The following is a 16,183-nucleotide window of genomic DNA, read 5'->3' as shown; positions in this document are numbered from 1 at the left end:
TGAAAATGTGGACTTCAACTCCCAGAATTCCCTAGCAGGCATGCTGGCAGGGGAATCCTGGGAGTTGAAGTCCATACATTTTCAAGCCGACAGGGGAATCCTGGGAGCTGAAGTCCACACACAGTCAAACTGATATGCTGGCTGGGGAATTCTGGGAGTTGAATTCCACACATTAACATGCTGGCGCAGGCTAGTTGGGGAACTCTGGGAGTTGAAGTTCACCCATCTTCTAGCTGCCAAGATTGAGAAACACTGTTCTATAGTGCTGAAATTAAAAACCACATAAAATTATCACTTTGGTAGCCGAGCGCTTTGTTCAATATTTTTGGAACATAGTGAATTTTTTGCTTTTTGCATTAGTTTGATGTGATTATTTTTAAATCCTTGAAACCAGTTTTCTTCTTGGCAGCTAATGTAAACCATTAGTTATTCTGCCAAGTCCTTGGCAATAAATAGCTCATGTACCTTTCTAGGAACAGTGTGTGACGGATACTTTCTTTCTTTTTCTTAATGTCCTTCTCTGATCTGTGCTTGTTTGTTTCAGTGGGATCTTGCAACCCTGCAGGGCTTGTACATGAAGATCATTCTCTACCTGAGGTATGTCTCGTAAATACTGAACTGAGTGTGGATACTTGCTTATTCATACCTTATTAGGTGACATGCTATGAGGGCCGAATGCAAAGTGAACTTAAGATGGTTTTCCTCTTTTGTGGGAGCTGCAAAATGGCTGCCAATCTGCTACCAGGCACAGTTCAAAATGGAGGCTCCAATCTAGGTCGGTCACCAGGACCAGAGATTTAGTCTTCCAAGGTTTTGGACTCATGCTGGAACCCATTCTCAGGAAACGTCTCTCTAACAGAATATGTGCTCTGGGCTATTCGATGTGTCGTCTTTATGTGGTGTCTGGTTGGATGTGGCTTCCTATTGGTTGACTGGTATGTTGATGGCCAACCACTAGGTCGTTGGCTGTTGTTTCCTTGTGCTGCCAAGTCTTTGGCTCCTTAAGTATCTGATAATCTGGTGATAAATCAGCATTCTTGTTGACTGAAAAGGGACCCATTTCTCAGGTTCCAGTCACTTTCCTGGCTATCTTTGTACCGGCTCGGCCAACAATCTTAGTAGCTACGAAATTGAATGCATGCCCTTGTTCATTGCAAGGTGAGGCTACCAATGAGTCTCCTTGTTTGACCGCTCATTTGTATTCTTGCAATCTGGTGGTTAGCTCCCTATCCATCTGCCCTATACAGACACGGGCAATCCATGCAGGAGATCCGGTTGATTACATTAGAATTCAATTCAAGGTGCTGGTTATCAGCTGGTTGATACATAGATTGGGACCAGGTTGTTTGAAAAACCACCTGTTTTCCATTACATCCACTTGACCCACCAGGACAAGAAAGCAGGGTATGTTGCAGGTCCCATCTAAGAAGGATATATATATGTTGGGTCCTCAAAAAAGGGCCTTCTCAGTGGTGGCCCCTTCCCTATGGAACATCATTCCACCGGACGTATGATTGGCCCCTATCCTTTTGCTTTTCTGAAAAGTCCTGAAGATGAGGTTTTGTTAGCAGGTCTGGGGACCACAAATGGAGATGGAGCTGAACCAGTTGATTTGATTGTGTTGCTGTTGCCACAAAGGGGCAGGGGTTATGATCCTTAGGTTGTGAGTTTTGAATGTTGTACGCCATCCAGGTCACCTGCGAGTTGGGGGGCCATATAGATTTGTTTAAGAAACACGCAAACATGCAACCTGCATTTGATGGTGGAGTTCATTTGGAGTCCCATGTTGGGGGTGCCTGTGGCGGCCCAAGCGCTGTGCCAGCAAAAACAGGCTTCTGAGCTCTTTTCCTCCTGCAATCACCTCCTGCAACCCTCTGCCAGCGAAATGGCGCTTGGGAGGGCCGCATGCAGCCCTCCAGAGCTCCATTTTCACTAGCAGAGGCACCGCAGGTTAGTCCCTCGCTGCTTCCAAGGTGACCTTGTGGGCGAGATCTAAGGACCCTGCAGGCCAGATTCGTCCTGCGGGTTTTGAGTTTAACACGGGGCGAAATGCTCCCAGTTCGAACTGGATCACCCGAATCGGTAGCGATGGCGGTGGGTGGTTCGGAGAACCAGTAGCAAAAATCCCTGCCCCCCCACCAGGCCCAGCTGAACCGCACTATCATCAGAGGGGTTTTTTAATTTATTTTTAAAAGCATTTTTTCTTCGGCCGAAAAAATGCTTTTAAAAGCCTCTGATGATCGTGTGGCTCAGCTGAGATCATCAGAACCTTTTAAAAGCATTTTTCCTACGACCTCTTAGACTGAAGAGGTTGTAAAAATATGCTTTTAAAAGTTTCTGGCGATCAGGCAACTCAGCTGGAATCGCCAGAGGAGTCTTTTAAAAGCATTTTTTCTACAACCTCTTCGGCCTAAGAGGTTGTAGAAAAAATGTTTTTTAAAGTAAAAAAAAAAAAGTTGGCCACGCCCACCCAGTCACATTACCCCCCCAAGCCACGCCCACAGAACCAGTAGTAACAAATTTTACATTTCACCCCTGGTTTGATTGACAACCTTGTTTTGGCTTGATTCTTTGATAGACCCTTTCAAATCTCTAAACCTCTGTCTCATTCACTTTTACCTATTTGTTCCTCAGGGTTCCTGTGAATGTCGGGCCTATGTGGAAGGTGAAGCTTGTGATAAATGCAAACCACTCTACTGGAACCTGACTCCAGAAAATCCATTTGGATGCACAAGTAAGAAATAATCCCTTGTCGTTATGGATTAAATCCAAGAGAGCAGGCCTCCTTGCTCTCCCCTTCTGACAAGTGGACTTACCAGCAAATTTCCATGGAGATTCTCAGTCATCTATGCCAGGGGTCTCCAACCTTGGTCCCTTTAAGGCTTGTGGACTTCAACTCCCAGAGTTCCTCAGCCAGCTTTGCTGGCTGAGGGACTCTGGGAGTTGAAGTCCACAAGTCTTAAAGGGACCAAGGTTGGAGACCCCTGATCTATGCCATGGTTGTCCCAAAGATGCTTTTTCAAATGGCAACTGGACTTGGTTTTTTCCTTGAGGAAGACATTTCGCTTCTCATCCAAGAAGCTTCTTCAGCTCTGACTGGATGTTGGGGGTGGGTGGGGGGGGGAAGAAGAGGGATGGAAGGAATACAGGTAGTTCCTCAACTTACGACCACAATTGAATCCAACGTTTGTGTCACTATAAGCGAGACACGTGTTGAGTTTTGCCCCCTTTTACAACCGTTCTTGCCACAGTTGTTAAGTGAATCACTGCCGTTGTTAAGTTAGTAACACGGTGGTTACAGTAAGCGAATCTGGCTTCCCCATTGACTTTGCTTGTGAGAAGGCCGCAAAAGGTGATGACTCACTTGACCCTGGGACACAGCCGAGTTCATAAATATGAACCAGTTGCCAAGCATCTGAATTTTGATCCCGTGTTCCTGAGGATGCTGCGTAACTGTGAAAAACAGTCCTAACTCATATTTTTTCAGTTCCGTTGTAACTTTGAATGGCCACTAAATGAATGGTCGTAAATCGAGGACTAGCTGTACAGGGGCTAGCTTCCTTCACCACTTGAGAACTTTCAGAGAACAATTTACCTGAGCCAAGCCAGAAACATAATAATAATAATAATAATAATAATAATAATAATAATAATGATGATGATGATGATGATGATGATGATGATGATGATGATGATGATGTTTTAATTTGTATACCGCCCTTCTCCCGAAGGACTCAGGGCGGTGAACAGGCAAATAAAATACAGACAGAAACATACACCATAATTAAAACAACCCTTAAAAAACTGATTCAAATATGCCGAAAATTTAAAATAACATTACACCCCATACAAATTACAAAAGTTAAAACCCACAATTAAAATTTAAAATTTAAAATCAGGCCAGTCCAGCCATATGAAATAAATAGGTTTTAAGTTCGCGGCGAAAGGTCCTAAGGTCAGGTAGTTGTCGGAGCCCGAGGGGAAGCTCGTTCCACAGGGTAGGAGCCCCCACAGAGAAGGCCCTCCCCCTGGGGGCCGCCAGTCGACATTGTTTGGCTGACGGCACCCTGAGGAGTCCCTCTCTGTGGGAACGCACCGGACGCTGGGAGATAGAGGCCGGCAGTAGGCGGTCCCATAAGTAACCCGGTCCTAAGCCATGGAGCGCGTCATGGCGGTTGCCGCCACCTCCACTTCATTTTTCTCTCTCTTGTTTTTGCTTCCTTCTCCCTTCTGCCAACTTCATCAACGTTATAGCTTTACTGAACCATTCTGTGTTTTAGTTTTATCTTTTACACTCTGACTCTACTTTACTTACTCTCTGTCGTGTCCCACTCCTCCGCTGACAGCCGGGTCAGGGAAATCCGAATCAGGCGTGCCTCTGCAGTTCTGCCAAAGTCCTAGCAAAGTCCTCAGGGCAGGCAGGAGACCAGAAAGTGACTTCAGCAAGATATGTTTGACTTTGCCTGACTCAGAGACTGCCAGAAAGCAGATCCTTTATATAGGCCATGGGGTGTGGCTCCATGACTCAGCACTTATCCAGGCCTGCCCCTCCCTTCCTTCTGTTGCCTCCGTCTATCAAGTCTTCTGACGCGAGGGTCACTCCAGTCTGCAGCTGTTGGCAATTGACCTCCCTCAGGCTCACATGCTGTGGAGGAGGGGGAGGGGTCTAGTTGCTCCGTTTGCCTGGGCATGGAGCCAGAGCTGGGGGCTGGAGATACTTCCTCCTCTTCAGCCTGTCTGGGGCCGGGAGGCATACTAGGACATTCCTCCGTGTTCGGAAGCAGATAAGAAGGCCCCGGCTGTGGTGAGATCGGACGAGACACAACACTCTCCTTCTTCTTGCCTCCCTCTCTTTCCTTCCCAGGACTGTAGTGTAACTATCGCTGTCCTGGGATTTGGGAATGCTGAAGAAAAGGGTTCAGCCACCATTTTTATGGGAATGTATCTAATCCATTTTTCCAGGCTTATGTGGAAACACAAGGCGTATGATTTCCAAATATTTCTGTGAAAACTGCAGCTCGGAAAATGGGATCACATGACCCCAGGACACTCTGACTGTCATAAATATGAGTCATTTGCCAAGAGCCTGAATTTTGACCATATGACCATAGGACGGTATAATGGTCATAAGTGTTAAAAAAGATCATCAGTCACTTTTTTTCAATGCCGTTGTAACTTCAAATGGCCACTAAATGAATTCTGTAAATAGATGACTACGTGTTTAGAGCAATAAATGGAAATATAAAGCCACAGCGTTGATTTCACAATGGGTTCACGTGCCACGCTTAAGCCATAAGGTCTGTTTTTATTCAGTTAATTTATTTAAGCAATTTATTCGGCTGCCAGTCTCTTAGCAGTAATTCTGAGTGGTGTACCAGAAATTAAAACCAAGCAATCCTAACATAACAAACAACCAAGCTCTATTATATAATAGACATGTATTACCAAGTCTTGTATTGGTTAAGATGCGACAATTTAACATTATGGGTTGGAGTGGTGTGGTGGCCTAATGGTGGAGCTCTCGCCTCACAATCAGGAGGCTGTGAGTTTGATCCTAGGTAGCAGCAGATATTTCTCTCTCTGGGCACAATGAGAATGTATCTGCTGAACAAAACTCCGCATTGGTGACAGGAAGGGCGTTTGGCCATCTACTATCTCCATTGAGTTGCCCAGACTCCACCCCGCAAGGGATTTTGGGGTCATTAAAAGAAAATGGAATTTAACATTATGGGTCATGGCTTAATGATAATCCATGTATTGTAAGAAATGTTACTATGGCTTCTTCAATAAATAGACTCTCCAATTGTTCTTTTGTGTTTTCCTTCAGGCTGCCAATGCAATACCATAGGAACAATGGCAGGCATTGCTGAATGCCGACAGGTAGGTTTTGGAACAGACCTTATTCTAGCCTTCCTCAACTTGACATCCTTCCACTTCCGCTCTGCTCTTTGGTGGGCTGATGGGATTAATAGTGCAACATAGCGGGAGGTTGGGAAAAGCTGCCATAAGTTATTCCAGGTGAGGTCTTTCTAATGGTCTGCAGAGTGGGTTTATGCCTGTCCCTATCTTTTAGCCAAGCAAATGTCAAGAAACTTTTCTCAGTTCATTTCATACAATCATCTATATACTGTTGAAACTTGCATCTGTTTGTAACCTTCAATTGGACAAACATTGTAAGGCAAGAGTTACTGAAATTAAGGACTTCAAATGGGCTAACTCAGTGGTCTGCAGACTTGTGGACTTCAACTCCCAGAATTCCTCAGCCAGCTTTGCTGACCCCTGGGCTAACTTATAGAATGCAAGGGCCTATTGTTCCTGTGAGAATAAAATTTGGGAAAGTTGTGATTGCTTCAGCACTGCCCAGTTGCTGTTGCTACTTCAGCGCTGCTGCGGTCGCGTGATCTTCATTTCCAATGTTAGATGAGATTATCCAGTTCAGTCATCTGAAATGTGCACGAATACCAGTTAAACCACCCCTGAGATCCGGCTGTCTCATCTTCGTGAAAACCTTCAGCGGTGGAAAACCCACAGCCTCAGTAGCTCCACCGTTGAATAGATATTGCTATTAGGAAGATTGCCTTTATATTTAAATCAGGGGTGTCAAACTCGATTTCATTGAGGGCCACATCAGGGTTGTGTTTGACCTCGAGGGCAGCGGGGATGGGTGTGGCCAGGATGGGCGTAGCCAGTTCAACGTCACTTGTCAAGGCTCTGTTTTCGACCGCAAAGGCCTGTTGCAGCCCTCTGCAAACGAAAATGGAACTCGGCCTCCCCGACCTCCGTTTTCACTGGCAGAGAGCTGCAGGAAGCTGTTGCATCCAAAAATGGAGACCTGGCAGGCCATACCCAGCCTATCCAAACTCTGTTTTTGCTAGCAGAGAGCTGGTCCTTTGCTGTTTCCAGGGGAGTCCTGGGGGCCAGATCCAAGCACCCTGAGGGCCAGATTGGCCCGCGGGCCTTGAGTTTGACACCCCTGATTTAAATGAAATCTAAGCAACTGCAACTTTTATCCATTATTTCTTGTCCTGGTTTCTTTCACCACGGAAAAATAAGATCGTTAACATCTTTCCTGTGGCTTCCTTATACGTACCTGAATATGATACAATTTTACTTTTAGTATATTGGTATTTAATTATGAAAAAAAAAGAATAGATCTTATTTCCCTCATTTTGTCTTGCATTTTTTCATTTTTAAAATGTGGTGTGGTCATAGTCCATAATAGAATAGAATAGAATAGAATAGAATAGAATAGAATAGAATAGAATAGAATAGAATAGAATAGAATAGAATAGAATTTTTTATTGGCCAAGTGTGATTGGACATACAAGGAATTTGTCTTGGTGCATATGCTCTCAGTGTACATAAAAGAAAAGATACGTTCATCAAGGTACAACATTTACAACACAAATGATGGTCAATATATCAATATAAATCATAAGGATTGCCAGCAACAAAGTTACAGTCATAAGTGGAAGGAGATTGGTGATGGGAACGATGAAACGATTAATAGTAGTGCAGATTTAGTAAATAGTCTGACAGTGTTGAGGGAATTATTTGTTTAGCAGAGTGATGGCCTTCGGGAAAAAACTGTTCTTGTATCTAGTTGTTCTAGTGTGCAGTGCTCTATAGCGTCGTTCAATCAATCAATCAATCAATCAATCAATCAATCTGTCTCTTAGGGTGATGGACACTGTTTCTGCAAGCCAAACATTTGCGGCCAAAAGTGTTCTACATGTCGGGAGGGATACTTCAATCTGGAGAGCGGTAATTACTTTGGCTGTAAAGGTACATCCTTTTCTATCTTTTATAAATGTTCTTAAATCAGTAATTGGAGGAAGTCAATAAGCTGTAGGTTCATCATCCCAGAATTGAGGAGAATCATAGAATTGGAAAGGAGGCATTTAAAGCGTCTGATAATCCAATTTATTTATTTATTTATTTATTTTGTCACAACAATATATGTAGGTATCATACAAAAAGATTATATAGTAAATAAACATATATATATATATATTTTTTAAAAAAAGACAATAGGACAGGAACGGTAGGCACGTTTGTGCGCTTATGCACGCCCCTTATGGTCCTCTTGGGAATGGGGTGAGATCAATAGTAGAAAGTTTTTGGATAAAACTTTTGGGATTATGGGAAGAGACCACAGAGTCAGGTAAAGTATTCCAAGCACTGATGATTCTGTTAGAGAAGTCATATTTTCTGCAATCTAGATTAAAGCAGTTGACATTAAGTTTAAATCTATTAGTTGCTCTAGTATTATTGCAATTAAAGCTGAAGTAGTCTTTAACAGGAAGGACATTACAATAGATGATTCTGTGAGTTAAGCTTAGGTCTTGTCGAAGGCGACGGAGTTCCAAGTTTTCTAAGCCTAGGATTTCAAGTCTGGTGGGATAAGGTATTTTGTTGTTTTCAGAGGAATGGAGAACTCTTCTTGTAAAATATTTCTGGACACGTTCAATTGTATTGATGTCAGAGATGTGGTGAGGGTTCCAAACAGGCGAGCTGTATTCTAGAATTGGTCTAGCAAATGTTTTATATGCTCTGGTTAGTAGTGTGGTGTTTTGGAAAAGAAGCTACATAAAATTAGGTTTACAACTCTTAGAGCTTTTTGCTATGTAGTTGCAGTGGGCTTTGGCACTTAGATCATTTGACATGAAAACTCCAAGGTCTTTAACGGATGGGGTCGTCTGTAAGGTAATGTCCATCTAGTATGTACTTAGTTTTGGGTTCTTTTTCCTATATGTAAGACTGAGCATTTGCTGGTTGAAATTTGGAGCTGCCAATTTTAGACCAAGCGGATAGATGATCAAGGTCGTTTTGAATGATAGAAGTATTGTCTGTGGTGTTAAATAGTTTGACATCATCAGCAAAGAGAACACAATTACTTGAGATGTGGTCACAAAGATCATTAATGTATAGTATGAAGAGTGTTGGTCCAAGGACGCTGCCTTGAGGAACGCCACTCTTGACAGGAACAGGATTTGATAAAGCATTGCCAATTTTGACCACTTGTTGTCTGTTAGACAGAAAAGCAGATATCCATTTGTGGAGGGGTCCTGAGATGCCATAGGATGTTAGTTTTAGGAGAAGTTTATCGTGTACTACTGAGTCGAAAGCTTTGCAGAAGTCTATGTAGATTGCATCTATTGATTTGCCTTGATCAAGATTTGAAGTCCATATGTTTTTGCAGTGGAGAAGTTGTAAGTTACATGATAATTTTTTCCTGAAACCAAATTGTTTATTGGAGAGTAGGTTGTTAGTTTCTAAGTGTGAGGTAATGGATTGGTTGATGATAGATTCCATGACTTTGCAGGTGACGCAGCAAAGGGAGATCGGTCTGTAGTTTTCGACTAAGCTGGGGTCTCCTTTTTTGAAGATAGGGATGACTGTGGCTAGTGACCAAAGTTTGGGAAGAGAACTGGTAGTGAAAGCTTTATCAAAGATAATACTTAGGGGTTCTGCTATATTAATGGAAAGTTTTTTTAAGAAGTATGCACATAGTCCATCGGGTCCAATAGAAAGCGATGGTTTTAAGTTGTGAAGAGCTTTTCCAACATTGTCTTCTGTGAAATCTATATGAGTTAAATCATCATAGTCATTGCTGGTTCGTTTGTGGAATGTCGGATATGTGTTATCGGAGTTAACAAAAACTGAGCCAAAGAAAATGTTGAAGAGGTTTGCTTTGACTGTTTCGTCATTGCATTCTTTGTTGTTAGAATCTTTTAGTGGTGGGATGGATCTTGAGTCTTTAAGTTTATTGTTGACAAAATTATAAAAGGCATGATTGGAATTTGTGCGCAGAAGGTTCTCTTCTTGCTTGGTGTGGTAATTTGTGCATTCAGTTTTTATTTGCTTGCATATGTTTCTGTAGCGGTTTTTGAAATTTGTAACATAGCCTTTTTTGCTTCTTTTCCAGAGGGATTTTTTTTTTGATTGAAGTTTTTTTATTGATATGGGTAGTTTGTTTTTCTTGGTCATGGTAGTCATTTGTGGTACATATAGTTTAATGACTCTGTTGATTTCAAGCAGGAAGACTCTATAGTGGTCTTCAGTGGTTATGCAGGTTGCAAACAGATTTTGCCAGTCCAGAAATGAAAGATCATTGTTTATAAGGTCGTAATTGGCTTTTTTGAAGTTGTAGTTGGGAGTACTGTTGTTATGACGATTTAAGTATGCCAGCTTTAAGATGGGTTTCTTCGTCATTATTTTCATTTCCCCCCCCCTATTTCCTCAAAAATGGAAATGATGTTGAAGAAATGGTGGCAGATAACATTGAGTTATCCCGTGTACAATTGTCCTGTGGCGAATTGTCTTACAGCGAGTTGGCTGCGGCAAATTGTCTTATGGTGGTTTGGTCATGGTGAATTGTCCCATTCCGGTATTAAGAGTATGTTGTGTAGAACCCATGATATATTCATCGCAGAAGAACTGATTGCTGAAGTTGGCTGTGCATAGAGCCAGGGTGACTTACTGTTTGTTCATTAATTAATTAATTAATTCAATTTATATCTCATGTTCATTATTTTTGTAAATAACTCAAGGTGGTGAACACACCTAATACTCCTTCCTCCTCCATTTTTCCCTGCAGCAACAACGCTCTGAGATGGTTGGCCTCAGAGTTAGATACTGGCCCAAGGACACCTTGGCTGGCTTTCACGCCTAAAGCAGGATTAGATCTCCTAGTGATTGGCCCAAAGTCATCCAGTCAATGTTTCATGCCTAAAACAGGATTAGAACTCCCAGTCTCCTAGTGATTGGCCCAAAGTCACCCAGTTAGTTTTCATGCCTAAGGCGGGACTAAAATTCCCAGTCTCCTAGTGATTGGCCCAAAGTCACCCAGTTAGTTTTCATGCCTAAGGCGGGACTAGAATTCCCAATCTCCGACTGATTGGCTCAAAGTCACCCAGCCAGCTTTCAAGCCTAAGGAGAAACTAGAACTCCCAATCTCCTACTGATTGGCTCAAAGTCACCAGCCAACATTCATGCCTAAAACAGGACAAGAAATTTCCTAGTGATTGGCCCAAAGTCACCCAGCCGGCTTTCAAGCTTAAGGCGGAGCTAGAACTCCCGATCTCCTACTGATTGGCCCAAAGTCACCCAGCCAACATTAATGCACAATTTTCTCCACAACAACAGCCCTGTGAAGTGGGTTGGGTTAAGGCAGTGACTGGCCTCACCCAGCCAGTTTTCATGCCTAGCACAGGACTAGAACTCCCAGTCTCTTGGTGATTGGCCCAAAGTCACCAGCTGGCTTTCCTGCCTAAGACAGGACTAGAACTCATGGTCCCTCAATTTCTAGCCTGGTGCCTTAAGCAATAGACCAAACTGGCATAAAAACCTCCCAAGTACCATAAGAGGAAAATTTGTTTCCTGTTGCAGCTGATTAGATATCTAGCTTGTGTCCTTGGACAGTGTGAATGGCTAATCTACAAGCACAGCTGGAAAAGTCAGCAAGGGATAACAAGCAGAGTATCTGGTATAGTTTGGAACTGGACAGTGTGGTAGAAACAATTCCTAACCAGGATGGAAGTCAACGTGAATATCATATAATATAATAAAAATAGATGCCCAAACTGCTTCCATTCCCTTTCAAGCCACATGTTGTTGTTTGCTACTTGGGACCAATTGTCAACCGTGGAAAGTAATTGTGTGTGTTTCTTCTTGCAGGATGCCATTGTGACATCGGAGGATCAGTTGGTCCTTTGTGTGAGGAGATGACGGGATCTTGTCAGTGCAGGCACAATATCAGGGGACCTGCGTGCTCTGAGTAAGAAGCTGTTGCAATGGATCTAGTGTAGGGCATCCCGTGGTGGTGGATTTCTAACTCTTTCTGAGTATCGATTGCATTATTATTTTATTTTATTTTGCTATTTTATACATGTGATTAGCATGAATGAGCCAATTCACGCTAGGAACAGAGTCCTAAAGACAATGGGCAGAACGAAAAGGTTTTAAGTACAGGTAGTCCTTGACTTATGACCACAATTGATCCCAAAATTTATGTAGCTAATTGAGACATTTAATGAGTTATGCCCCATTTTACGAGCTTTCTTTCCATAGTGGTTAAGTGAATCACAGAAGTTGTTACCTTAGTCACCTGGTTTTTAAGTAGCAATAGCTATAGCAATAGCACTTAGACTTATATACTGCTTCATAGTGCTTTTACAGCCCTCTCTAAGTGGTTTTACAGAGTCAGCCCATTGCCCCCAACAATCTGGGTCCTCATTTTACCCACCTTGGAAGGATGGAAGGCTGAGTCAACCTTGAACCTGGTGAGATTTGAACTGCCAAATTGCAGGCAGCCAGCAGTCAGCAGAAGTAGCCTGCAGTACTGCACTCTAACCACTGGGCCACCGTGGCTCTTGTAATTAAATCTTGTTTCCCCATTGACGTTGCTTGTCAGAAGGTTGATGATCACATGACTCTGGGACACTGCAGCTGTCGTAAATATGAGTCATTTCACGTGAGCACAGGAATGCTGCAATGGTCATAAGTCGTAAAAAGGGTAAAAAGGGTCAAAACTCACATTTTTGAGTGCCATTGTAACTTTGAAGAGTCCCTAAATGAAACTGTTGTAAATCGAGGACTACCTGTACTGCATTTTTGTTGTTGTTTTAATTTTAATATATTTGCTTGATAAGAATGCAAACACAGATAGTCCTCAGCTTACAATCACAATGGAGCCCCAAATTTTTGTTTGTTAAGCGAGACAATTGTTAATTGAGTTTTGCTCCATTTTACGCCCTTTCTTGCCACCGTTGTTAAGTGAATCCCTGCAGTTGTTAAGTTAGTATCAGGGGTCGTTAAGTGAATCTGGCTTCCTCATTGACATTGCTTGCCAGAAGATCACAAAAGAGGATCACATGACTCCTGGGGCACTGCAATCGTCATAAATATGAGTCAGTTGCTGTGGGTCTGAATTTTGATCACATGAGCACGGGAACGCTAGAAAGGTCATAACCAGAGATGGGTTTCACATAATTTTACCACCGGTTTCCTGCGCTCTGAAAATGAGACTTAGAAAGCATGGCTAAATAGAACAGCATAGTCGCAGGTTGCCACTACCGGTTCATCCGAACCGGTGCGAACCAGCTGAATACCACTACTGGTTATAACTGTGTGAAAAACTGTAAATCACATTTTTCAGCGCCACTGTAACTTTGAACGATCACTAAATGAATTCTTGAAATCTACAGAAGACTACCTCTAGATTTGGGGGTATTCTGGGCGGAGAACGGCAATGATTGAACGGATCCTAAGCATATGGCATTTGTCTACTTTGTGATACAGAAAAGTCTGCTGTTTAATATATTCCTTCATCTTTATCTGCAGTCCTGCCAAAGGATATTATATCCCTGATCTTCACCACCTGAAATATGAGCTGGAAGAGGGAACCACCCTGGATGGAAGGCCGGTTCGCTTTGGCTACAGTCCTCTGGAATTTGAGAATTTCAGCTGGAGGGGATATGCGCAAATGTCCCCCATCCAGGTACTTGAACGACAGTTTCCAGCATTAAAATTTTGAGATATGCAAAGCGCTTCCGTACAGGTAGTCCTCGACTTAACGACCACAATTGAGCACCAAAATTTCTGTTGTTAAGTGAAACATTTGTTAAGGGAGTTTAGCCCCATTTTACGACTTTCCTTTCCCATGGTGTTGTTAAGCGAATCACCTCAGGTGATAAGTTAGTAACCTGGTTGTTAAATGACAACTGATTTCTCCCCACTGACATGGCTTGTGAGAAGGTTGCAAAAGGGAATAATAATAATAATAATAATAATAATAATAATAATAATAATAATAATAATAATAATGATGATGATGATGATGATGATGATGATGATGATGATGATGATGATGTTTTAATTTGTATACCGCCCTTCTCCCGAAGGACTCAGGGCGGTGAACAGGCACATAAAATACAAACAGAAACATACACAATAATTAAAACAACCCTTAAAAAACTGATTCAAATTTGCCAGAAAATTTAAAATAACATTACACCCCATAAGAATTACAGAAATTTAAAACCCATCAAAATTCAATTTAAAATTTAAAATTTAAAATTTAAAATCAGGCCAGTCCAGCCATACGAAATAAATAGATTTTAAGTTCGCGGCAAAAAGTCCTAAGGTCAGGTAGTTGTCGAAGCCCAAGGGGAAGCTCGTTCCACAGGGTAGGAGTCCCCACAGAGAAGGCCCTCCCCCTGGGGGCCGCCAGTCGACATTGTTTGGCTGACGGCACCCTGAGGAGTCCCTCTCTGTGGGAACGCACCGGATGCTGGGAGATAGAGGCCGGCAGTAGACGGTCGCATAAGGTCCTAAGCCATGGAGCGCTTTAAAGGTGGTAACCAATACCTTGAAGCGCACCTGGAAAACAACAGGTAGCCAGTGCAGTCTGCGCAGGATAGGTGTTACGTGGGAGCTCCGAACCGCTCCCTCAATAACGCGCGCAGCCGCATTCTGGACTAGCTGAAGTCTCCGGGTGCTCTTCAAGGGGAGCCCCATGTAGAGAGCATTGCAGTAGTCCAGACGAGAGGTAACGAGAGCATGAGTGACCGTGCATAGGGCATCCCGGTCCAGGAAGGGACGCAACTGGCGGATCAGGCGAACCTGATAAAAAGCTCTCCTGGAGACGGTCGTCAAATGATCTTCAAAGGACAACCGACCATCCAGGAGTACGCCCAAGTTGCGTACCTTCTCCATCGGGGCCAACGATCACGTGTCACTGGGACATAGCAACTGTCATAAATATGAACCCATTGCCAAGCGGCTGAATTTTGATCACATGATCATGGGGATGCGGCAATGTTCATAGCTGTGAAAAAGGCTCCTAAGCAGGGGTGGGATTCAGCCGGTTCGGACAGGTTAGGGTGAACCAGTAGTTGTGACCTGCAGATGGGCCTGTCCACCCACCCTGGCACTATTCAATCCTATTTAGCTGCATTTTTCAGCCGTGCGCATGCATGCAAGTGCATGCACGAGCAAAGGGCTTGTGCATAAGGCGCATGCACAAGCAAAGCGAGCATGCGTGCACGCACGCTCACATTTTCAGTGCTGGGGTGAACCGGTGGTTAAATTATGTGAAGCCACCTCTGGTCCTAAGTCACTTTTTCCAGTGCCCTTGTAACTTTGAACGGTCACTAACTGAACCGTTGTAAGCCGAGGACTACCTATATATAGCCCAAAAGGCAAAAGGCATGGGTTAACCATTATATGTAATTACAGCTCACCCTACTGTGTGCTACCACGTTCAACATATCTTAAACCATATGGGCTGTCAACAAAAGAAAATAATTTAAAGTAATTTATGTAGGGTTTTCATGACTCTCCTACAGAAGTGCTCTATTTGCTAAAAACCTAAAATGCAGGTAGTCCTCAACTTACAACAGTTCACTTAGTGACTTTCAAAGTTACATCATCGCTGAAAAAAAGTTTTTCACACTTGTGACCCTTGCTGCACCCCCATGGTCATGCAATTAAAATTCGGACGCTTAGCAAATGACTCAAATTTATGACGGTTGCAATGTCCCAGACTCTATTTTATTTTATTTATTTATTTATTTATTTTGTCACAACAGTATATATAAGCATAAGCATGAAAATAACTATATAATATATAAGCATATATATAAGTATGTAATAACTATATTAATTGGATATAATGAAAGGAAACAATAGGACAGGAACGGTAGGCACGTTTGTGCTCTTATGCACGCCCCTTACGGACCTCTTAGGAATGGGGTGAGGTCAATAGTAGACAGTTTTTGGTTAAAGCTTTGGGGATTTTGAGAAGAGACCACAGAGTCAGGTAGTGTGTTCCAAGTATTAATAACTGTTACAGAAGTCATATTTTCTGCAATCAAGATTGAAGCGGTTGACATTAAGTTTAAATCTATTGTTTGCTCTTGTGTTGTTGTGATTGAAGCTGAAGTAATCTTCAACAGGAAGGACATTGCAATAGATGATTCTGTGAGTTAAACTCTGATAAGCAAAGTCAAAGGGGAAGCTAGATTCATTTAACAACCTCCTTACTAACTCAACAACTATGGTGATTCATCTATGGTGAGAAAGGTTGTAAAATGGGGCAAAATTCACTTAACAATTGTCTCGCTTAGCAGCAGACATTTTGGGCTCAATTGTGGTCAGGACTGCTTGTATTTGATGTGAC

General features: G+C 42.7%; 1 protein-coding gene across 1 annotated transcript in view; it reads left to right on the top strand.

Annotated features, from left to right (window-relative positions):
• Positions 1–16,183, top strand: part of LAMA5 (laminin subunit alpha 5) — a 295,290-nt gene that overhangs the window by 146,224 nt on the left and 132,883 nt on the right. Inside the window, exons 17-22 of the mRNA XM_058176711.1 lie at positions 545–597; positions 2,635–2,734; positions 5,828–5,880; positions 7,680–7,785; positions 11,680–11,779; positions 13,345–13,501. Coding sequence (XP_058032694.1) covers positions 545–597; positions 2,635–2,734; positions 5,828–5,880; positions 7,680–7,785; positions 11,680–11,779; positions 13,345–13,501 — 569 coding nt within the window. The remainder of the gene's footprint in view (positions 1–544; positions 598–2,634; positions 2,735–5,827; positions 5,881–7,679; positions 7,786–11,679; positions 11,780–13,344; positions 13,502–16,183) is intronic.

This window comes from Ahaetulla prasina, chromosome 3 (genome assembly GCF_028640845.1).
Source record: "Ahaetulla prasina isolate Xishuangbanna chromosome 3, ASM2864084v1, whole genome shotgun sequence".
NCBI classification, from domain to species: domain Eukaryota; kingdom Metazoa; phylum Chordata; class Lepidosauria; order Squamata; family Colubridae; genus Ahaetulla; species Ahaetulla prasina.
The sequence above is the reverse complement of the archived record's forward strand: the minus strand, read 5'-3'. Positions and strand labels throughout refer to the sequence as shown.